The 25,046-nt window shown below is 37.8% G+C and overlaps 1 protein-coding gene across 2 annotated transcripts in view; it reads left to right on the top strand.

Annotated features, from left to right (window-relative positions):
* The window catches only part of PCCA (propionyl-CoA carboxylase subunit alpha), a 262,979-nt gene that overhangs the window by 155,811 nt on the left and 82,122 nt on the right, over positions 1 to 25,046 (top strand). For both annotated transcript variants that reach the window (XM_039730386.1, XM_039730385.1), the window contains exon 18: positions 1,896 to 1,998. In XM_039730386.1, coding sequence (XP_039586320.1) covers positions 1,896 to 1,998 — 103 coding nt within the window. The remainder of the gene's footprint in view (positions 1 to 1,895; positions 1,999 to 25,046) is intronic.

Below are 25,046 nucleotides of genomic sequence, written 5' to 3'. Positions count from 1 at the left end.
GCTGCCTGTATTCCTCCTTACTGGTGATCTGATACCAGGAAGTGCAATGAAAACATCTCAGCTTGCTGCCTGCTACCTGTGCAGGAAATTCCTCTTCCTCTTCTTCAGGAACTCCTATGTCTGTCACATTTCCTATCAGCCAGTCTAAATGTTTGGTGACATACAGGAATTCCAATATGAGTTGCTGAGAAATGACATTGCACCCAATAAACCACAGAAAACTCCTCAGATTTATTGTTTTGACAATTGTCACTATATTAAATGTGAAAGGTAACGCTTGGCATTGTTAGCACTGGAACAGGTTGTTTTCAATATCTGTCTTGTGAACTTTTAGGGTAGTGATAGAGGTGAGCTAAGGTATTTGGTGAAATTTGATGTAGGTCTTACTTGGCTTGCATCCAGAAGTAACTAAGGATCATTATGCATCTATTTGTGTCTGATATATTTAGCATTTCCATTTCCCCTTTCCAGGCACATGGCAAGGCACAATTTTTGGCAGCTGCTTGCCTCATTAAGTACTAGAACTTGTGCTTTCTTAAGTTCCAGGTATCTAAAAACCTAAAGTTCTTAAAATAATTGTTGAAATCCTTGGCAAGTCAGCATATCATCCTTGGCTTGGACAGTATTTCTCCTCCTGTGGCCTCTTGAGGCCTCACAGGTGCTTCTCCCTGTTGATTCCACAGGAAGCCTGAGCACTCTCTTTGGGGATGTGTGGTTCACTGGTCACCTGAATCCTCTGGAGGATGTGTGTGGTATAACTTGTTTACTGGTTTTAAGACTCTGCAGGCTGCAATAAAAGGTGTAGTAAGTGCTATAATGTACATTAGATTAATGTTATAGCAGAAATGATCCTTAAAAGTGACATAAAGGTGATAAAATTATTATCCCTACAGATTTCTTACAGAAAAATCTAAACATATAAGAGTCAGTGGAAGAAAAGCTATACCAAAATGTGGTTTTGTTTTAATGGAGTGTAAATCACACCTTCCTGCCTTCCCTTTAGGCCATGTGGTGCATGCTCATGGTAATGTTGGTCACTCTAATGGTGACCACTCATTAGAAAAGTTGTAGTATACTTTTGGACACCAGTTGTTATGGCAAAGTGGAAGACACTCGAGAAGTTAGAATGAGGAAATGAAGAATGAATATACATTTAAATAAAATAGCTGAAAATTGCATGTTTCAGTCTGAATTTTGAAGAATGGAGGCTCAGTTCTCATTCCTTTGCTGCCAGGTGTGTGCTTTTTTAAGTTGAAAAGATTCAGGTTTCCTGTGTTACTTGATAAATGGTGCAGCCACAGAATGCTGCAGGAATTGGTATAATCCTCCATGTGGGCTGTGATGATACATCATTATTTTTTCAGTATGCTTGAAGGGCTCTGTGGATGAGATACTTAAAAATGTATATGAGTTATAAAATTACTTGTATTACTTGTTTGGATGAATCTTTTGTCTGTAATTGACTTTTAATTAAGGTTTACTGAGAATGAGATTAAAGAAATAATGATTATATTTTGCCCTTGAAAAGACTGCTCCAGTTATCACTGTTGCTATTCTCCTGCCAACCCACTTTCTCCTCTGCTTTTCATCCTGTTTGAGCTAATTCTGCAGCAAGTGCTGGCTGCATTCAAGGGCCTCCTATAACTTTATCAGCATACCCAGTGTGTCAAGGCAAATCTAGAAAGAAAGTAAGAGTGTATTTTCTCCTTATATGCTGTTTGACAGAAAAATGTATTTAGTATATATTTTTTTTCAGGTATGCTCTCCAACTGTGTCTATAGATTAATGATATTTTGTATCCTTCAGGACCATCCTATGAGGCAAGTGCTTCTGGTTAACTTGGGAGAAGCATGAAATCTCTGTTAAAATTTTTCTTCTGTCTGTTTCTTTTTTAGAATTCCTATTGCTGAATCAAAGAGAAGTAGCTGGGAGCTCTCTGTGCATCTAGGAGATGGAATTTACCCAGTTGCAGTTTCAAAGCATGGCTCATCATTTTCTGTAAGTTCTGCTCATTTTCTAAGAAATTCAGTGCATTGAGTCAGTATATATATTTTATCCTTGACACATGCTGAAATTCTCCATATTTTCTTTGACTGAGGATAGAGATGTGATTTGTCTTTAGTAGGCATTGCTGTTAATTACCAGACAAGACTCTGACAGTTGAATAGTGCTAGTGTACTGAGATATTTCTCACGCCTCATGCCTGTGGAACATTTTTATGTATAATTGTTTATTAAATTAGTTTCTAAATTATTCTATTTAGTGTCTTGTTTGGAAGTAGCATCTTATACTCTACTGTAAATATATGAGAGCAAGAAAACAAATGCAATGTTGACAAAAATTGCATTACCTTAAGCTAGAGTTTAGGAAAGCAAATCAAAGATCCAAGCCAATTGAATTAGCAATCCTACTGGAATGGCATTATTCAGGACTCTGTGGTAAAACTGTATGTGGTCATAGTAAAATGCCAGTGTTTCAGGATGTGCTTATTCACTTCAGATGAATGTATATAAACTTTTGTTTTTTACAAATGTTCTAAGTAATTGCTTAAGCACGTAATGTTGTCAGCATGAAAGGCAGAAGGACAGACCATGGCAGTAGAAGAACAGTAATGCTGAGTTCGGTAATTCAGCCGTTCAGCAGAATAAAGCCAAGACACAAGCTGGTTGAAGTATTAAGAGGATAAATTTGTCGGGAGAACTAATTTTTATGTCTGCTAATGGTGATTCCACAACCAAAATGAGATTTTATTTTTTTTTAAATTGGCCGTTGACTTGTATAGTATTTGTTGACTCTTAGGCAAAAGGTTTCAAAAGGGTCTTAATAAGGTGGATTTTCTTAGAATGGCGGTGACACAGCTGCTTGCTAAATTGTTGTTTCAGAAGCAAAGGCCAAGTCTGCATGACTACATAATACTCTACGTAATACTCCTGACATCCTCTGAACTTGGATGCAGCCCATTCGAACAGAACACCTCTGTCATATTTCAGCCCAGTTTAGAGTTGGGCTGGCACTGGTTTGTGTGACAGAGATAGTTCTTCCCAGAAGCAGTCATTGCCCTCAGCCTTTCCACCTTTTTGTTGCAGCACAAGAGCTGCCTGCTGCTGTGGGGATAGCCTGCTGCTTGCTGTGAGTGTTGCATAGGCCCTGGATGCAGTGAGCTCAGAGATCTAATTCCCATAGTTAGACTTCTCCAAACCAGGGAGCTCTTTAGCACAGCCAATTACAAAAGCATACACCTGCATACGTGCACACATTTTGTGAGATTTTCTTGAGTCCAAACCTGTCTCTCACTTTAAATGGAACTGCTAACAGTTGTGATGTCTTGCAACAGTATGAGAATTACAGCTAGTATAAACCAGTTTGACAAAGTGTATGGGAGTCTGATTTTGATCATTTGGTTTGTTATTCAAACAATAACAAATGTGAAAGTTCCTTCTCATATCTTTGTGTCTCTACAGTAAATTACTGACTGCTTTTACCTTCTGCTAGGCAGGGAAGCAGGAGCATGCCTCAGCATCAAAGAGTGGGTGCCTAAGCATTAAGTGTGCCAGTTTAGGACCGGCTGTGTGCCTAAAAGCGTGGGTCAGAGAGATTTGTGACAATAGCTTTTGCATTTTATTTCCACCCTAACCATGCCTGTATACGTGGGGAAATGTAAGTCCTTATTTATTTGTATCTGGAAAATACCTGGTGAAATAAATCACATCAAGGAAGTGTGTTTCACTTAAACCATATACCTATGAAGATACAGTATATTAAAAATTGCACCTGAGCTTAGTTATGTAAAAAGCAGGTAACTATTTTTTAATAGCAGGGTTGTTTAGAGTTAAACTTACTTTTATTGTTACTGGATAAAATGCAGAGGACATGTTATTCTTCATCAGTAATTTTTTTTCCTGGTGTTCTCCTGTGATTGTGGTGCAGATAAGAGCTTATAGTAAATACAGCACCGTCAAAAATATGAATTGTTATTCAAAACTTTACAATGGAAAACCAACTGCCTTCAAACTTCAAAGAAGACAAGTCAAGACTAGGAATGAGAAATCTTGTTTCTGATCAGGAGGTGTAACATACCATCAGGAAAAAAAGGGGAAATTCAAAGCTTGCTTTATTAACTTTGCTGTCAGAAACACAAACCTCACTTTTTGAACTTCTGCATTTACTTTTTTGCTATTAAGTTGGCGTGACACAGGCTCCTGCCTTTATGGGTTGTGTCCCCTCATGGCATGTGACGAGGATAGCGGAACTTGCGGCGCAGTTCCATGGCCCAGCGGGAGGGCCACCTTCACATTCCCCTTCAGGAGTTTACTCGGGCTGCAAACTGTGCTTTGCACAGCGGCATTTGTGTCCCGATTTACTCTGTTTACCACAGGACTCCTTGTTTTCACTGTAACTCTGCTGCTCTCCCCAGCCCCAGCTCCGAGCAGCCGGCTGCGCCTCGCTTCCCGCGGCTCCAGCCGATCCCTCCGCAGCATCTTGGGCTACGGGTCATCTCTCGTTTTCTTCCTTGAGCAGGAGATTCCCGAGGAATTGTGCAGTGTTAGCTGCTCTTCGCTGCTCTTTATTTTTCAGAATTTTGAGTTTTGAAGCCATCTGTTTTTAACTGTTTTGTTTGTAACAGAGGTCTTTGATGGGGGCTGGCTTTAGGCCACTTCAGCAGCCTTGCTTCCCAAAACTGAAGGATTTAAAGGATAAGTGGTCAACAAGTGTGAACGATGCTCTTTGCCTGAAGCACTACAAACAAAAATATTAATTTTTATGATTCCAGTAGAGGTTGAAAACTTCCATGAATTGTAATTTGATATATTTTCTTTTAAAATAGAAGTAACTTGGTTTTTATTATGAAGCCAGCAACATGTATACTAGTACTTAAGTTTATATAAAATTATTATTAGGATTTTCAGTACCAGGCAGTTGTTTCTGGTGATATCCTATCAACATAGCAAATGCTTTTGCAATTAAAAGATTCCAATGACCTGACTTGAGAAATAAAATTTAGCAGCTTTGGTGGGACCTGCTTGCTTGTGTACAAAGAACTTGCCAACTAAATTGATGTAAATGTCATTTATTCTTTTTTTCTTTGTTCTATATATTAATTACTAGAAGAATCTTTAAAGTAACTGCTTGTCATGTATACCGCTCAGTTTTTCAGAGGACAGATGGTCAGATTCTTAGCTTTGATTAGTGTTCTTCTTATGCTTAAAATTTTTTTTCTTGCCAATTGAATTAAAGATCTTACAGTCAAGATTGCTGCTAAAATAGAATTTGAAGAAAGAATACCTTCCTTTACATGAGACAGTAACAAGCAATGCAAGACAGCAACAAGCAGCCCAGAAACATCCCACCACCAGACTCTGGAATCTTTTTTTTACTTCAATTACAAAGAGGAGTTTTTCCCTTTTTGCCATTTTCAATTGCTAGTCTGGGTATCAAATGTGTTTATTTTATGTTTTCATTGATTGAGATTTGCTGTTGAAGGTTGGAGTCTGTTCTTCCTTTACAAAACTCGACTGTTCTGCACGGTATTGAAGGGTGGGAGAGACAAAATCAAATAGGAACCTCAAAATATTGAGGAAACCTGGTTAGATGTTTGGTTTCCCTGCAGCGTATGAATATGGTCCTTCAAAACCACATGTCAGTCACCAAGGATGGTCTAAATCCATGTGATGGTGGCAATGTTTATTCATAGGATGGTTTGAGTTGGAAGGGACCTTAAAAGTCATTTAGTTCTAACCCTCCTTCCAACATAATTTTAGTTCACTGAGGAATTTGTAACTGTATTCTATCCAATAAACTTAGTTCTTGAAAATCTTTTTGCCATTATCTGTTTTCTGATTATTTGCTACAGTGTAGGAATTCTCTGTCTTGAGAATTCTTGGTTGATGATTTGCTTGTTTTCTCTGCAAGTAGTTGTTCTCCTTTTTCATGTTTGAAAACAGTCCTTCCTGTTAGGGTTCTTCATCTTTGTAGTAAATGCATACCTTCCCAGACTGCTTAGCCTCATCTTCTCATCAGTTTAGTTGTCAAAGAATTTCCAGATGTTTTCAGTTATAAAGTAGCTTCTTATCATTGAAGTTGTTTATTTTTTATTTTTTTAAGCATAAGATGTCATAGTTCAGAAGTTACTTTGGGCAAATGGAAATTCGATATATTTCCAGAGGGACCTGCATAGGTCAAATGCTGAATAAGAGGAATAGAGAAAGCTAAATTCCTTAATTCAGGTTGTTACTCGAATGGGTACCATTTTCACAAAACATTGGATCACTTCCTAAATCCAAAGTTAAGAACAGATAAGGGTAGTACAGATATGAAATCTTCAGAAAAAATTTTTGAAGCTTGTTCAGTCCAGTTGGAAAGAAATGTTTTAAATAATTTTTAGGAAAAAACCCAGTATTTTTCCCCTATCTTTTTCTTGAGAAGTAAAGAATTTATTAGATACCTGTGTGGGTAGAAAATTAGCCAGTGTACCTCTTAACATTTCTAAGAGAAAACCTATTGTATAGCACAAAATGCTAGCATAAAAATAGAATCTAAAGCATTACTGTCATCATTATTTTAATATATCCTATATGATCAATATAGAGTAGGCGCATGTTTATGTGAATGCTTTTTTTAGTTAGTGAATTTGTGTTTATCCAATTAAGATTAAGCTTTGACTTCAAATTCACATATAATGAACATTTATTTTGGAGAACTTTGGTGTATTCATTTACTGTAAATTTCATGACTGACGGGCAAGTTTATTTGAAAAATACTTCAGGAAATATTTTCATTGTGTTGTAAATTTTTTTTGGGGGGAACAAAGAACACTACCCAAAAATCAAATGGAAGTATGCAAAGCATCAAGTGGAACAAGGAATAGTATAATGGAAAATCAGAGCAATGATACAGAAAGTTGCTGTAAGCAAGCTTAGTTCACATTTAATTCCTTAAACACAAATGTGAATGGAGTGGGATAGTAATTCAGTGCATATTAAGTTCTGTCTTTCCAGTAGTCCATGTAGAAAAATAACATTGCCCATCTATCACTATAAAATTATTAACCTTGTTAAGAGAATTGATAAAATGCCAGAATTATTATTACTAGTATTTCACATTTCTGGTATGCTTCAGGCACATAATAACTAATTGGTCACGTGAAAGAAATATGAGTGCTGTATTAATAGGGATGAAAAACAAATACCTGTAGGAATTAAAACAATAAGAGGGGCAGCCAGTTGTAATAAAATTTAACATATATCCCTAGAAGCAGTAGATTAAGACTTTTGGCTTAGACTAGTTTTAAGTATATATTGCATGTTATATATTTGAAATAAACTGTATTGTTGTTCCCATGTCCAATATTAGTTTGAATGAAAGGGAAGTGCATGTCTTGCCCCACACTAGTGGGTGGGGCAAGATCTGTTAGATAATTCTTACAGCTATAAGCAGAGAACTTTCCGTGCCTTTTTCCACATGGTTTGCATTATATTGTCATATACCTACTTTCAGTCTCTTAGTTCAGGTTCAGATCTGGAGCATTTTCTGTTTGTAAGATCTGTGTATTGTGTATAATGTCCCTTCAGTGCAGTATGCATACTCTAGTGCTGTGGTGGGAGCAAAACCCGTATTTTCCATGCTTGGGAAGCACTGGCTATAGTAGTTGTGCTCCTGCTTGATGATGGACTCTCTTCCTTTACAGGTCCTGCATTCCTTTTTCCCTAGTGACAGATTTACTGTAAGGGTAGAAGTTGCCTTCTCCTATCCTGGTGGGGTGGGGGCAGGTGCTCCTGGGAGGCAAGCACTCTGCACTTGAATGTTTCAACCTGAGGAGAGCATTGCTCCCTGAGTTTTGACTCTGTGGCAACTGCTTTAATTGCTACATTTCTGTGACTGCTGACATTGTGGTTTTTTAATGAAAGTGGCCTTGGCCTCAGTATCTTGTTGTGAACTCAGTGTTTCTGGTATGCATTTCCACTCTGCCCCATTGAATGTCTCATGTAGTAGAGGTAAATACTGAGTATACTTGTATAGTATTTGTATGTACTTAGGTGTGTTTTTGTACTAAGCCAGAGGAGAAGCAGAGTGTGTCTGGATTGTACAGTTTTTTAAATACCATGCCAGTTTAGCACTAAGTATTTGATGGTACATATTTGCTTTGTAAAAAGAGATTTTTGGCATGGGTTGTATGTCTCAGATTAGTTTGATCACTCTGTACTTCATAAGCATATAGAGAAAATACCTACAGGGTTGGGAATTAAAATTCCTTGAGTAATGCATTCACTGTGTGGCTTTAAATATGCTCTTCCCTCTGTGTCAGAGCAGTGTAATAGCTTGGTTATGGTCATTTTTGGAGATTTGTAGTTGTGCTAAAAACTCACAGTACCATGGTCTGGCACTGGTATGTAGCCTATAACACATTTCTAAAAAGAAAATGCAATGAAAAATCTGAAATTATAAAATGCAAAATGTTTTAAAAGCAGGCATGGTCAGTTTGGATGTATATTTTCTGTGTATTAGAATCAGACTTCACTGCTTTAAAATATATTCCTTAGTAGGCAGAGGAAGAATTAGGTTTTTATAATGATTAATTTAAAATTACCTAAAGAAGAGTTTTACCCATACAGGTGGCTTCATAGCATGAATTCCTGTGGTATGAAAATAGAGACTATGTTCTTTCCTGGGTAATGATCCAGTGGTTCCAGGAATGGCAGTGAACAGTAAACTAAAAAATAAATTAAAGCTCTGTAACAATACAGAGCAGTTACATACCGTTTTCCTTCTTCAGGAAGTCATGTTTCTGGCATACAGAAATTGATGTGTCCTCTCTCACCCTTCAGTCTTCCTGTGGTTTTTTGGTGTAAGACTGAAAACACCTTGAGGCGTGGGTGCTGCTTCAATTTATTTGTGTGCCATGCGCACTTGACATCCTGCAGCACAATATTAATATAATGATTTTCTAATTTCTAAAAGCAGTGCTTACATGAACATTACTTGGATGCTTTTCTTTACACTGATTTCTCATCCAACAAAACTGGAAAGAAAATACCCAACCAACTCCTTCCTGCGCCCAGAAACGCCTCCAACATCCCAACTCCTCTTCCCAAATTTTGTAGAATGAATAGATTAAAAAATGTTGTGAGCTCCTCCTGCTGGTTCAGCAGAAGCAATAGTTGCATTTAAAAGAATGCTAATATAGTGTTAAGAGCCTGGCTTATTACCACAAAAGCCATAGTTAACTCTGCAGCTCCTGGATGCTGCTTCAGCTTTAATTGCATTCTCTGAGCAAATTTTAGCACATTTAGTATTCAGTATAAGACTCTTTTTGGGGATCTCTTGATGCTTTGGTGTAAGGAGGAACTACAAAGTCGTTACTGTTTTGAGTTCCTTTCTTAGCTCTAAATTTCTTTGCTGCTTTTTTCCCCCTCCTTTAATTTTTAAGTAAGCCAGACTATTAAAATTACTTAAATGTAGCTTTTATGGCTTATGAAAAATAGTGCTCCTGTCGTGGATAGATGTGCGTCAGCTGTGACTAAATGTTTTGATGTAGTCTTCTCAAAAGATAGACTAGAAGAGCTTTCCTTTGAAATATGTGAAGCAGTTTTAGACACAGCTTCTCAGATGGATCTAATTAGTCTTTCATACAGACTGGATGTCCGTTTGTTGCAGCTCAATTCTCATTTCATTCACCCATAACTAGAAACACCTCGCTTCAAACGTGTTTCTTCAAAGAAAGAAGGGTTTAGGGTTCCGTGTTTTACTGCTTTTTGATGTTGGTTTCCCTTTAACTGAGAAGACCTTATGTTTATACAACTGTTATTATTAAGAAAACATAGCTTTGTTCATGAGAGTTCATTTGGTATCCATGTTGGCTATTGGTGGCAGTCGGAGATCTGTGGAATAGATCTTGCTATACAAGACTAGCGGGACAGCTGTACGGCTGGCTATTAAGCTTGTTGTAACAAAGATTTGAATGCAAGCAGGATATTCTAATAAGACTATGGAATCTGGCTTGTGGGGAGATAAAAATGAAGATTAGAGTACAAATGTTTGGGCCCATCGATGGATAGCAGTCCTATTTGTTATTTATACACAGTATAATGTCACCCAAGAGACACTGCGCTCTGTTCCCTATTTAGGATATGTTTACATGGCACAGTTTAGTGCAGCACAAAGGAGCCTGTGCTGACTAACCTAGTCTGGGCAGTGCTGCATTAATGCTGCTGTACTGCTGCTAGTTGGAATAACTTGTTAAGAGCTGGCACGTGCAACTCTGTGTAACAGTGCGTTGTGCCGTGTCGTGATGCTTCTGCAATAAAGAATGTAATTAAAACTGTAGTGGGAAGTGTCTGGTCAGTGTTAAATAATCAGTGTGATACTTGGGTACAGCTGTGGTTGATCTTCAAGGAAAATGATGGCAAGATGGCAGATGTTTTGCTTGTGTTTATCCTCCACTGGCTGCTTTGTGGTCATGATGTCATTTAGTGGAGTTTGCAGGAACACGCTGGTGGCGCTGGCTTCTCTGCTTTCCAGAAATGTAGCTGAGCCTGTTTTGCCACTGGACATTGCTATTTACCTCTTATCTTCCCTGTGAAAGGAAGGGCAGTCCAGCTTCAGATGGGTGGCACCTAGGACATGTTGATAAGAGATGGAGTGGGCTGCAAGCAGACTCACACTGGTGGAACTGGCTGGTCTGCAGGGCTGTCTCTTGGGTCTCTGTTACTTGTGCACATCAGTAACTTCACCACACTTCTGTGTTTGCTGGGAACCACATATTATAGTACCTCTTCCTGCTCTGTGCCTCACCCAGTTGTTTCCTCCATTTGCCTCTCACCATGTCACCCTCCTTTTTTTTTCAATCTTCTGTCTATGGAACCATCACATTCCCCATTTGTCCTGCCAGAAAGCAGAACTGGGTCTGCTGTGTATTCACTCACAGGTTGGCCAGTCCAGCTGTCTGGACAAATTGCCCTTATCTGTCCAAGAGCTGAATGGAAGCACTCATTTTGTCCACTGTGCAGCTTTTCATTTTCATAAAACTTAAAGGAATTTTAACATGTCTGGTTAATACTGACCAGTCAATGGGTTCAGAAGTTGAGTGTGTGCTGGGAATTTTGAGGAGGGTCATGCAAATAAATTGTGCATTTTGTTAGCCTCTTTTTCCTTTTGAGATCAGGCTAAAGGTAGTGTTACTGAAAGGGTTAACAGAGAAAACCAGGCTGTTTGGAATGCAGGAGGAGGGAAATTATTTTAAGTTATTAACAATGAATTGCATTTCTGTGACTTATCAAGAATAGAAAAAGGAATCAGATTTAAGTAATAATCTATTGCCAATATTTGCTGTTCTGGAGAAAATCTACGTATCTCAAGGACATACAAGAAATTTAAATCAATTGGAAACCAAAATAGACCTGTAGATCCATAATTCTAGAATTATTTCAGGTCATTTGTGTGTTGTTTGTGTGACCAGTGTGGTGGATTTACCTTGGCTGAAACACCAGATATTTAACAAGCTGCCCTATCACTTCCCCTCTTCAGCTGGACAGGGCAGAGAGAATAAGATGGAAAGCAACTCATAGGTTGAGATAAGGCAAACAAAGGAAAAGACACAAGTGCTATTCTCTGCCTTCCCATCAGCAAGTGATATCTGGCTACTTCTGGGAAGAATCCATTCCTAAAAGGTGATCATGCATTCAAAAACTGTTCTTTCTGCCTGTTAACATATTTTTGCTTACTGCTACTAATACGTCATTTTTCAAGTCCTGCCTCTTTTGAGTTTGTTCTGGTTTCATTCCTCTGATTAGTCCTAGTTTCCATTCCTCAGTTGTCTTACCTGGTTCATGCTCATTGTCTGGCTAGTCCGAGTCTCCCCTTTGTACTTCCACATCAATTAGCAATCAGTCTTGGTTCTCTTCTATAGAACCCTCTCCTTGCTGTGCCCTGCTCCACAGGCCTACAGGCTTTCATCCATGTATTGGTCCTTATTTTCCAGGGCCTCAATGTTAGTTTTGCTTGTCCCATTTCTTCTACCATACAGTCTGTTTGGTAGTTCTATTTCTAAGATCGCTCTCTCATTCTTTAGGTAGTTCTCTCTTTACCCTCATCCCGTATTTCTAGCTCCTTCTTCCTGAACAATCAGTGCATACTTCCCTTGCTTCCATTCTCTGAGATAGGCTTCATGTGTTTCTGTTGCCACTTCCATTTCTTTCCTCCATTTCTAGTTTTCTTGCTCAGTGAGTTTCCCCCTGCCTCCTTACTTCTTGCTCCAAATTTTCCTCTCCGTCTTTTCTTCTCCACCTCTCTCCCGGACACATCTAATCTTTGTCCCAGCCTGCTTTCTCCAGTTATGGGGCCCTCAGTGTCCAGTTTTGTTGTGTGTGGGTTGTTTATGCTGCTGCTTCTTGCTTTGCTGCTCAGCCCTAGCAGGTGATAGTCTTATTAGTTTTATGCTTGACCTGTTATTCTACAATCCAAACTCACAATTTCAGTGGGAACAGTGTTCCTCCCCAGGCTAGTTTATGTTAAATGCAAGGAAGAATCTTCGAGACCTGTGGGTATGAAGTGTGGTGACCTACACATATAGGTAGACTTTGCTTTTTGAAATGCATAGAACATGCCCAAAATTATGCAGGTTGTAGGAGAATGGTAGAGGTGCATTCCAACTGTTTCACTTTCCAGGCAGATTTTCAAGCCTCCATTCTAAATCATAAAGATATTTCAGCCTTGCATAGAAAAGTCAGTAAAATTTAGTAATTTGGCCAAAAATGTACTCCTGTTCTGTATCAGAAATAGCTGCATATTTCTCTGTGAAATTTCTCCTCTCTAATATCACTCTGAATGACTGTTCAGCCTAAATAGAATCCATCTGAGTTATAAGAAACTGAAAATGCAGTATGATAACGGACAACTTTGGTACTAAGGCTCTTCCCTCTCATTCTGTAGCTGTGTCCCAGCCCCACGCCTTTTGGCAGGCTCTTCCTCTGCTTCTCCCATGCTCCTGTCTTCATTCCAACCTTGTCTTTCTGTTGTGGCTGCCCTCTTGTTTCCACCACCTAACCTCTATCAGCTGTTTCCTTTATTGCTGTAATCGCTGTGTATTTTCACACAGTGACCTCTTTGTCACTGTTGGAGCAGCCCAGCTGTTTGATGGCAACAGACTAGTTTGCATGCATAGTTTATCCTGTTTTAATTTAATATTTTCTCCTACCTGATAGAGGAGGAGGGAAATAACCATACATCCTTTATATTAAGCCAAACTGGCATCTTGATTTGGGTGATGGTGAGGTTAGCATACTGTTAATTTATAACAAACATAATTTTGAATAACTTAGCTTCTTTTGTAGTACTTTTATCAAGAAAATTGCCAAAGGAAAGCTGCATTGGTGGCATATCATCATAATAAAAACACAGAATGGCTTGGGTTGGAAAGGGCCTTTAAAGATCCAGTTACACACGGACTCACCTGTGCCACGGGCAAGGGCATCTTCCACTAGAGCAGGTTGCTCAAAGCCCCATCCAGCCTGGCTTTGGACACTGAATATGCAATAAGCAAGAATGAAGACTGATTTTGTTGTCTAAAGTTAAACAGCAGTAAATGAAGAGAAGAGTAGAGATAGACAGATAGTATATCCAAATCTCAGAAAACTGGAAACCTGAGCTTTCTTTGTTTAACAGTTAAACAGACCAAGAGCAAAATCAGCCAGAGTAAGATAGCAGCAACTTTCAAGATAAAAAAAGAAATAGATTCTCTCCTTTAATGGGTTTTTTCCTCTCCTTGGCAAAGGAAAACTTGCAGAAATAGATGAGTTAATAGGAGCAGAGGGGAGAGAGCCAAGGGATGGTCACTGTCAGTCACATCAATCTGTCAGTCTGAACAGCCAAAGTCTCTGGTGAGATCAGGTTGTACTGGCCCCTTACTTGGTCTACAGCTGCAATCCAAGGTGAACCACTGGTGATGTAGAATTGCTCAGGCTGACTGTGCAGACTACGAATCTTCATTACTTATTTTATTGCAGTTTATAGAATAAATCCCAATTCAAGAGATGTGGTTTGGCTTTGTAAAAATGTGCTTGAAAAAAAATGAAGTGCCATATGGCTGTAAGGATGAGTGCTTTACAAGTATTACAGAGTGGGATCTTTTGAACCTGTTGAACAATTCACATTTCCTGACAGAAGCTGGTTCAATAGCTATGGGTGTGTCCCAGAAAATTCAACATTAGTAATGCTTTCCAGAATAAGTGGGAAATTGTTTTGAAAATGGTAGCGGGAAGTATGTTCAATGTTGCACAAACTGTTATTTTTCACTCATTTGAGACTATTAATGTGCTTTACTAGATCTGCCTGGCTTTCTAGGGATAGTCTTCAGATGGAATTTTTTAATGGTCTCCATTAGTTTATCATTTTAACAAGTGTACAGATAGCTAGAGTGATTAACAGATGAAATGACTTCGGAGTATAAATTCTCATTTGGTCTTTGAGGTTATATTTCATCTCTGTTGTATGCCTTCCTAATTACAAGCATATTTCAATACTTACAGTTAGAATTTTAAAGACGTATTATTCAACTTCTCCAGGTCGGAATTAAAAACAACACGGGCTGACATGTATTATTTCTTCAGAATCTGATAATGTGTTTTCTTTCTCATTTAAGCTCAATTATATTTAAAAAATATTAAAGCAATAATTGTTTTAAGCCGCATGGCAAAGTTCAGTGTATTTTTCAGTTAGACTGTTGTTGGTTGGATTGTTTTGGTTTGTTTTTTTTTCCTTTTCTTGTTAAAACAACACTGTCCTCTGTTGCATTTTCAGTGGAACATAGCATTTCATCTCTAAACCTGCATCAGTGTGTCCTGTCATTGGTGGCAGCACTGAAGTAAGCTCAGTGCAAGTTTTCCAATTTTGTCTTGTCCTCAAGAAATGTCTGAATACTAAATAAAAAGTACAGGAAACTGTTGGAACAATATGATTTAGGTACAGCTTTGTGACTTCAGATAATCTCAGAGTATATCTTAACTGTGTTGGATATTTTCCTTGTGAGGTACTGTCATTAAAACCCAATCTGTGCAAAGCACGTAGAAGATTAATTAACATTGGGAAGAAAAAAGATGTCTCAGCCTTTCACCTGTAAGGTACCCTTTATCTCCAGCTGAGTTTGCCAGCCTTTAATGCTATTTGTCATCTTACCCAACAGGTATTTTGATATTTTTTTCCATAGTACCTTTTATGGCTTTTATGGTACTTCAAATGGCTTCTGTAATGCCAATGCCATGTATTAGAATATTATCCTCTCACACTGGAGGCTTTAGATTTTTTTTTTTTTTTGGCTTACAAATCAAGACACATTCATTTAACTAGTGTATACTCCCTTTTAGAAAGAATTAATTTAAGGGAGCATTGAGAAAGGTAAAATGTCTATTCCCAGTTTAAGGATGTTGTATATGCAGATTTGTATAAGGCCTGTCTGTTACGATGATTTTTATATAACTGTTCTTTACAGCAAGGGTGTTGCTCATTATTTTCTGCTAAATCAAACACACACAAGGGTAGTTCTACATACAGCTTTGCTGTGGTGTTACGGTGCACACTTGTGGGTGGTCTTTGCCTGTGCAAGGAGCCATCTTGGCTTCTGCTGTAGGATTGTAAGGAATGAAATAGGTCATATATACAAGGACTCCTTTAATGAATGGTGATTATTAGGGCCGGATGGACCTGTCTGCTTCTAAATGTGAAATAATTTAATTTTTTGTTAATGGTAAAGCTATTATATGACTTGCAATAAAGGAATGGTGGGATCATTCTCTTTGTGCTTATATTTTACGTTGATGCTTCTTTTGTGATATTTACATGAATATTCACACTTTTATCTTTACATTTTTGGTTTACATTTTGGTATATGTGCATATCTTTACATTTTTGGTTTACATTTTGGTATATGGGTATACTTATGAGTGTATGCATTGTATTTAATGATATTTTAGCATGTTATTGAAAAAACATAGCATTATTGAGATACTTTTTTATAGTATCTTAAATCTCTCAATCAGGGAGAACTGATTTTTTTTTTGGTATGCCTTTTTTTCTTTTTTTCCTGGTTGCACCTTTTGGCCTTCCTTAAGGAAACACATTTTGTCTGAGCAATCTCTTGGGTTTAGATAACCTTGAGCTTCGATGCTTGTAGGAATCTGAGCTGCATGCTGTCCTTTAACTTCTTATCATAAGCACAGTCTGCTTCTTCTTGTTCTACTGTAAAGCATCTGTATTTAAAATAGTAGGGATAATCTCCATTTTGATTACATGCATTCAAGGTTAAAAAGTTGTGATTGCAGTATATCTTTAAAAAAGTGATTTTTGCAAGTCTTAGGATGGGATAAGACATAACAATTTTTATTTTTCTGGGACTGAAATTTTTGTTTCTGTGAATTTAATGGTAATACATTTTTATTAGATCATTCTGCATTATATTACATTACAGAAGAAATGTACAGATGTGAAATTTACAGATGTGAGCTCTTGACAGTTTAGGTATCAGATCTAACACAATGAAATGGCTTATTAGCATCATGGAAAGCTCTAAAATACTTGTATGGATCTTCATGGTACATGCAACTTTATAATATCAGTTTTAATGGAAATAGGTGATCAATGGTTTTCAGTCTGTGGGTATTTAAATCATCTTTCAACTGGTCATTAGTTGCTGATAGGTAGGAGGATTCTCGTGATACCAAAATGTCTCTTCAGTGAGGGACTGCTGGTTATCTGGCACTGGTTACTTCATGGATCATGTTTGTCTTACAGGAAAAGCGCCTGCCCAAAATTTCTCTCCACAGAAATAAACTGTTCTTTTTCCCCACCCCGAGGTGCTTCAAAGGTCTTGTAGGAACTGTGCAATTCTATATGGAAAAGTACATACATTATCTACTTTAGTTACAGTGTACCTGAGTTATCATTCTTTTCAGTTCTGCTGGGATTCCTAAGTGACAATGAAAAAGTCAATAATGAGATTTTAAATTACTTGTAGTGGGTGTACTTTGCTGTCTTGGTGCCAAGGATGAGACACATCCTCGTGACTGAAGGAGCTTGTGTGGTGGCTGCCTGTCCAGTGCCAGCATCCACACATCTCTGTGTGCATTTCGGCAAAGTCCCCATTGATTGCAAAGAGCACATCCCACTTAGCACCCCCTACTCTGGTCTGGCTTGAGTCCAGTGAGCAGGAAGAAACAGACTCTGTCAGAGTAAGTGGAACTTGGAAACTTCTCCTTTTTCTTTTCCACCTTTCTTAGTAGTGAGTTTATTGCAGTTTTCTTTTTGTCATCGAGGGCTGATACCAATAGTGAACATGTAACAAGAGCTGCCAGCTTTTTATGTTAGGGAAGTGGGCAGCCCTATGAAGAGAACATGGTTTAAGTTGGTTCAGAAAGGCAGCTTTATCTGGCTTGAGTTGAAGGATACTACACTATCATTATCTAAGTCTCAGAAACTATTTTTGTGGAAGAGTAGGCTCTTAACATGATCAGCAACACATTGCAGAAAGCAGCACCTATGTAAATGGGGCAGTCATAATTTTGAGAAAAGGCAAGGGATACCTTTTTTCATAGAGAGAAATGTGACCATGAACTATTTACACCAGAAGGTGGCAAATGGATTTTGCACTGAGAAACGGAGAAAGAATTAAGGGGACAGTAACAGTGTTGTGGCGTCATTCTGGCAAATCTTAAGCCTTTGGAAGCTTAACAAGAGAGAAGGTGTTTTAAAGTTTCCAGGGGCAAGGAGGACTAGCAGACTGCACCACTGCAAATGGTCATGTAACTGTCAAAGTTGCTCTTGAAGCATTTACTGCCAAAATAAAAGTGTATTTTTAGGAAATCTGGGAGTAAAGATATACTCTGAGTAGGAGCACTGCCTTTTACTATCCCTGTAATTGTTGCAATTCTGTCAAGAACTTGTAAGACCTTCAAATATTTTCTCCTAAAACTGCCACTATGATTTTGTGCTTGCCTAAATTTAAAGGGAAATTAACTTATCATACCTTATGTCCCATCAGGCACCTGTTGTTCCAAGTCTCAATTCAAGCATGTTTGGCTGCACCAGTCCTACAATGAATAAAATGTAGATTTCATTTTTAGGGCTGTTATAAAGCAGAAATCATTGCAGGGGAAAAGAAAAAGCATCAATAAATAGGTGTGGAATTACACCTATTTGGAATAATATAAAAAGATTGATTAATTCTATAAAGTCCACATTTTCTTACATGTCAAAGTCACAGCAATGGATAAAGTAAAAGCAGTTAAACCAGGGTTCCTATTGATATGACTCCATCTTGACATTCTCCTAATCCATGACTAGGTTAACTAGGTGAGCAATGTACTTCCAACCTCTCTTTTCTGTCTAGTTGAGCTGCTTTATTCAGTATTTCTCTGCTTCTGAAGATGTAAGGTTCCTTTCTGTATAACATAATGGTAAGGAGGATTTTGCAATTTTAAGCTTTATTAACTGAATTAATGCCTTCAGCAATAGTACAGATACAGAATGTGTGCCTTTACTGGAAGTATATTTAATTTTTATCACTTTTATGACAGTTCTGCTGTCTTTTGTCTGGAAACAAAATGGGTGAAGATAAAAAATTGCCACGTAGTTGATATGAAATTTAATGCTAATGTATCTATATAGTGGGGTTTTTTTCTAAGTAGCAAGTAGTGTAATGGCTTGATACCTTGAAAGAATTGGAGAATTTGAAAAGAGAGATCCCTCCTTTGTTTTACATTATCTGGCTGTGCTGAGGAAAAATGTGTGAAAAGTTTTCATTGTGAGGTGGGTGGAATTCTTTCTATCAGAGAATATCAGTGCCCAGGGCCTCACTCTTAATGGCATCAAAGCTAATTCAACCTGAACAATCCCGAGTCCATGGGTAGGGAGAGAGTAGATTTCTGTAAAAAGATGTGCAAAACTACAGAATAATCAGATGTTGCAGTTATTAACAAAGAAAAGACCTGTAAACTTAATGCAATGGCTAGCATTTTCTTGGACAGAAAGTTCACCAAGCTCCAGGTATTTTTAGAGATTCTTTTTGCTGGTTCTGAATATTAATTTTTCCCAATTCTACTTGCCATTACTATCATTAGACATCACTTTTGTTGTGGTTATAACAAGGAAACTCCCCACAGTGAAGATCAATGCAGAGTCAGGTAATTACAGTTTATTTCTATGTTAACAAGCTTTGATTATTTTGTAGTCAAATGGTGCTGTAATGCAACATACAAGTCTTCCATAACTTAAAAGAAAATCTCATATTTTAAGCTATTTTTGTAGAAAATGTAGAGATCATTCATTCTAAGGAGCAAGAGTTAGCAGTAAACCCAAATGATGGGTGCTCCAGCTCATGGAGTATGTTGTTGCAGAATGAACTTGTCTCAATTCAGTTTTCCTAGAACGATTATTCAGAAATGCACCAAAATTTTTTTGAGACTGTTGAGAAAATAAATACATAAAATATACCTGGTTTTCTTATTGTGTCATCTTTATGTAGTTATAAAAATTCAGTGTTAGAATTTTAGCATTTCATTATGCATTTAGGGCTTTGACAGCTGATCTTGTTGTTTGTTCTAGGTATTTTGACCTTTCCTAGACACTTCAGCTGTGAACTGTCAGAGGTGTCTGTGTGTGTCAGACTTCATAGCTGGTCATCATGAGTATGATTGCTTTGAAAATTGGTATAGATAGGTAGACAAGTTTTGCTTCCTGTATCATTTTAAGAGCAGAAAAATAGGCTTTTTTGTCAACCTCAGTTGTCTGTGCTGAAGGACTTTTACTGTTATTTATTCCTGAGTATCCCTGAGCTTACTGATTAAGTTGTACAGTCTATCATCTATTGACTAGAAGGACAACAGCCATTGCTTAGGTTTACCCATTTAAGTTACTAGTTCTCCAGTCCTTCACCAAAGCTTTCCTGTTAGGATGCCTGCAAAACACTGAACCAGAGTTAAGCAACAATCAAGCTGTGGCCACTTTTATCTTAACAGATGGTGCCATTGCCAAGTCCTCATCAGACAGACATGAAGTGTTCATTTTATGGGGAGAGGTGATGTGTATGGCTAAGGTCAGAGGCTCTGTTTTCATGAAAATAACCCTTGCAGGTAAAAGAGAATGAAGGAGACCTGTGTATTGGATATTTTTCCCTTTTAGAAGTATTCTTCAGTTTTCCTTAAGGAAGGAGTGTTAGACTGTCCCTAGCCAGTAGTTGGGGTAGAAGGAGGATGGTGTGGCTTAGTTCTCTAAATTTGTCCAGTATTGCCGTAATCTTGACTGACCATGTTATGATGAACACGACAAATTATTTACTGTGCAAACCAAAGAACCAGTGTAGAAGAAATCAGTTGTTCCAAAACCACAAGCTCATCATACATCTCTTATATGCAGATGGTATGTTGATCTTTCATTCCTGGGGGGGGTCTTCATCAAAATCCAGGATTAACCTTCAGTATATCTGAGTTTCCAGTATCATGCCTGCACTGAAGTGCTGGACTCCCTCTCCCACCTATTGCTGCAGACAAACAATGGCTTGGCTCTTCCTGTACAAGCCTCCTTTAGACCAACAAGCACTACTAGTGTTGAGTTCAGCATGAGAGCCAGCAGCCACTCACCTATCTGCCAGTTTTGTGGAATGGGAGATGATTAAAGCCTCCCCTTTTGTTGAAGCTTTACTGATGCAGTGAGGAATACCAGATTCTTGAGGCTAGAGTCCGAATGCCTGAGGAGGAACGTGTTACAGGATGGCCATGGGGCTGCGAGGCTGGAAGAAAGGGAGCCTTGGCCTGGCTTCTACATCTGGGACTGCTCAGAGATTTTTGCCCAGTGACTGGTTTTGACACAACTGAGTAAACACAAAATTTAGCAAAGGTTTTGTGGTCTTGCAATAAGTATAGTGTGCTAAGTAAGATAATTTTTGAGTGGTTTATATACTTGGGTATTGCTATAAATCTATAAAAAATGAAACACTTGTTCTTTAAGAGTTGCCTCAACTAAATGCCATTTTTTTCCCCTTAAAAATTGAATATAACATCTATTTAAAATATAACTTATGGTTCATATCAGCTAAAATCAGCTGTTCCACTTCTTGAAGTTTTTCCAGTTCTAAAAAGACCATCCTTTCTGTAGGGGAATGAATAATGTAGGTTAGCTTGTTTCTGTGGGCATTTATTACTGACATGCAGCACAGTTCCTGGAGAGGTTTTGCTATTTCTTATTTAGTAGCAGTGAAAATCACAATTATTCTATTTACTTGGCTTACCACTATGGCAAAGAGTATCTCTTTGGATTGTGAGGAGGAAATGTTTGTTTTTTCTGGCTGCTCCTTGCATATGCTGCTCCAATTACGATTAAATATGAATATTTACTGATAAAATGGGGCATTTCTCAAGTTTGGTTAAATTGATTTTTTAAATCCAAGATATAGGTGAAGGCAACCCATCTTGTGTAATGCTATTTATTATACAGAACTAATAGACAGTGTAGGGAATCAATAAAATATCACCATACATGTCAGATGAACATTAGGGCTGTAAATTCTTCATCAGGAAGAATCTGTAGGGGAAAAAAGGAAACAAAAAGCTAGATCAAAAGCAATGTGGGGAATTAATGTGGAGAAGATGAAAGGGAAGGAAACGAACAATAGGGTTGATGTAAGTGGAGGATTAGGTAAAGCAGAAGCAATCATTTTTTATGGAACAGATGAAAATAAATTGGGAATAATTGGTATGGGAGGTGCAAGTGGTGGCAAGTTGAAATTGATGTGTATTTAATGGCCTGATGAAAACTAGAGCTTGTTCATGAATTGTGCCTATGATTCATTTCCAAGGAGTAGATTTCTAATATTTCTAATAGTATTGAGTGTTGTTCTGTCTGTGGCATTCACACCAGCTTATTGGATTCTTTAGAAAATTAAAATACTGTGCTGGCATCATTCAATGTTGTTTAGCTCCAGATAACAATTTTATTTAAAATATTTGAAGTCAAGCAAACCTTCGATTCACATCTGCTGACTCTGTATACACAATGCTAGGTCAACTGGCTCTGCTTAAAGGAGTGCTTACAGACACAGTTCATTACTTGGGTCTGCAACTTAACTCTGAAAGTTCCTAGAATACAGGATAAACTGAAATTCTTATTAGGGCAAAATCTTGTCTGTTTGTAAGCACGCTAAATGCTGTTAATAATGTCCTTGTAGTAAGGAAAGCCCGTTTTCCAAAACTGTACATTAGGCTGATGTACAATTCTGTTATGAAGAGTACTTTGAGAGGACCTGGTGTGTTACTGTGTTCCCTGTGTCCTCTGCTGTATCCTATTCCATGCAGAAGGTAAAGGAGCCAGATCCCTGGCTCTCAGACCTCATGGTTATCCCATTCTTTCATAGAGCAGCAGTAGTTCTGTAAACTATCAGTGTCCTTGTGCTCAAGAAAGACCACAGAGAAAAATCTGAAGGAACAGTGCTGCCTCCTTTCTTGAGTCTTTTTCCCCACAACTAGTAGGGAAGCGCTGAGTAAGGGGTGGAGCAGGCATTTGTTTTTGAGGGAAATGTGTTTGTTCATTGGCTTAAGAGATTCTTTCTGAAGAATCCTCATTTTTCCCCATAATTCTGCCATACTACTCACATCAGTCAAGAGCTGAGATGATTACACCTGTAGGAGATTTTGGAACTTGTTATTCCTGACTGTCCTTTGTTTGCCAAAGTTCATCTATAAGTCAAAGCATTGGACATAGTAGTGCCGGAGGGAAGCAAGTGTGATGTGATATTATGTAGATCTGTCACTTATAATTTGGAAGCTGTCTCTTTCAACATTTTGCTGTTTTTCATAGCAGTGTATTCAAGCTCACTTCAGTCCTTGTTGTTCTGTCTCTACTCTTCTTGATTCCTCACCACCTTTTGAATAACGAGGCCTTGAATTATAGACACACAACAGTACCAAGCTCTTTATACCCCTCTCCCTACCATTTACTATCTGTTTGATTTTTCTCATGTGTGAAGTTGGCTTTGTTAAGATGATTTTCTCAGTAGGGCCTCTGTATAGACAGAGACTATGATTGCCCTGCTCTGAAATTGTGTCCCTTGCCTTTTTGACCTTGTTATAAAGTAGTTACTTTGTTGAATCCAAAATTAATTTTTTATTTGCCAGTGTTTTCTTTTAATGCTACTGAGCATTTTCCCCAAAGTTTGCAACTTGCTTTTGGAATTATTTTTTTTTTTTAATGTTGTTCAACTTTTAAACACTTTTTGTTTTCTTCTTAACTTTTTTGTTTTGCCTGCTGTTTGCACTGTATTATATTTCCTGCTGATATACTTGCATATAACCTTTCAAGCTATTAAGAAATATTAGGAAGGTCTTTTTGATTTATTTCATTGACCATTTCCTAAATTTTCAATTTCCAGCTACGTTGATTCTCTGGATTTTAGGTGCAGCCTTCTGAAGACGTAAAACTTGTATGGAGAAAAATCTTTAAATGTGGTCTGGTCAGTTTCTCTGATGCTTCCAGCTATCTGCTGTTATAATGTCGAAGTTAAATCTTGTTTCTCAGTGAGAATGAGTTTCACATTTCTTGAAATAAATTGAGATCAGCTGATTGCTCCCCCATATCCTGTCATTGGAGGTGAACTGCAATTGCTTCTACACTGCATGGATATACTTTCCTTATGTAGTATGAGGTGTGTGATTTGGACTGACTTATCCCCTTAAAAAAGCACGGATGCTCCTGGCAAAGTTTAGTATTGGAATTCCTCTTATGGCATGTAGTATGAGGTGTGTGATTTGGACTGACTTATCCCCTTAAAAAAAGCAGGGATGCCCCTGGCAAAGTTTAGTATTGGAATTCGTCTTATGGAGATTTTCTTGATTCTTTCATCCTTGAATGGAGCATCTCTGTGTTTTTGTGCAAGGACCACTTGAAATGACTGGGATAGTGGAGTCTATACGAGTGTCTGAGGGTCCCCATCTCTTACCCAGGATGATTTCTGCAATGTGTGTTAGAGCCCAGACAGATCTACTGGGCTTAAGAATTGGACCCTCATATGAAAGTGCTGGGAGAAAGTGGGAAAGTGTTGTGACTTCTGGGATTTTAAATATAAAAGTGTCATGATCCATCAATAAACCTCCCACATTTTCTCATCTCATTGATGTTTTACAGCTACACTGGAGGATATGAAATGATGGCTGCTAGAATGAATGAGTCTGTCTTGTCTTATAAGTTTTTAGAAAAAGTTGATAGAAAATCAGGTTAAGAAATATTAATGGAGTTTCTGAAAGGTCCCAAAATGGTTTTAGAGATAGCACCATAGTACAATTCTATGAAAGATAAGTCTTTTGTGATAAAACGTAAAAAAGAAGAGATCTATACATTTCCCATGGTATTTAAACCAGCAAAGGCAACTGTAGTGTCAGGATGCCCCTTCTGTTGCTGCCTGAGAAGCAGTCATGATTGTTGGGTATTTTCTGAGCATTTTCTTCCAATCTGACATCTAATTGATATCTAAATCATATCTCCGTAATATCGGTGTTGTAGTAAATATGCAGCCTAATATGTGGTGATTGAGTGTTTTATTTTGTACAGTGTAAAACTTGCTCTGTTCTTTTTGACAGCTGTTTAAAAGATGTGTATTTTTGATTTGTCCAAAGTCTGAATATTTATAAGGGATTAAAATAAAGAGGTTGTTTAGCAGGTGCTGACTGCAATTTTGTAGCTGCAGTATCATAATCACTTCATGAGGTTTCTCTGTTAAGGAAATTGTCTTTGTTTAATGCTAAAGGATGTAGGTAATCTGTCTCTAATGCCAAATTATTTCAGGGTGTGCACTTCACTTTTTCCCCTACATTTACGTAGATCGGAAAACTGAATGTTCCAAACAACTTGTGGAACAGTTTCCATATCAACTTTTATGTACTAAAAATGTAATTAAAGTTGCTCAACCTAAAACATAAAAAAGAACTCAAATTTAATTTATATGGCTTTTAAAAAGAAAATATTGTTTCTTATTTAACTGGTTTTGTTAGCATGGTAGATTTGAATTTACTCCAGTAAAA

The sequence above is a fragment of the Passer montanus genome, unplaced genomic scaffold, assembly GCF_014805655.1.
Source record: "Passer montanus isolate IOZ18808 unplaced genomic scaffold, ASM1480565v1 scaffold72, whole genome shotgun sequence".
NCBI classification, from domain to species: Eukaryota; Metazoa; Chordata; class Aves; order Passeriformes; family Passeridae; genus Passer; species Passer montanus.
Note: the sequence above shows the minus strand (reverse complement) of the source record. Positions and strands in the feature narration are given on the sequence as shown.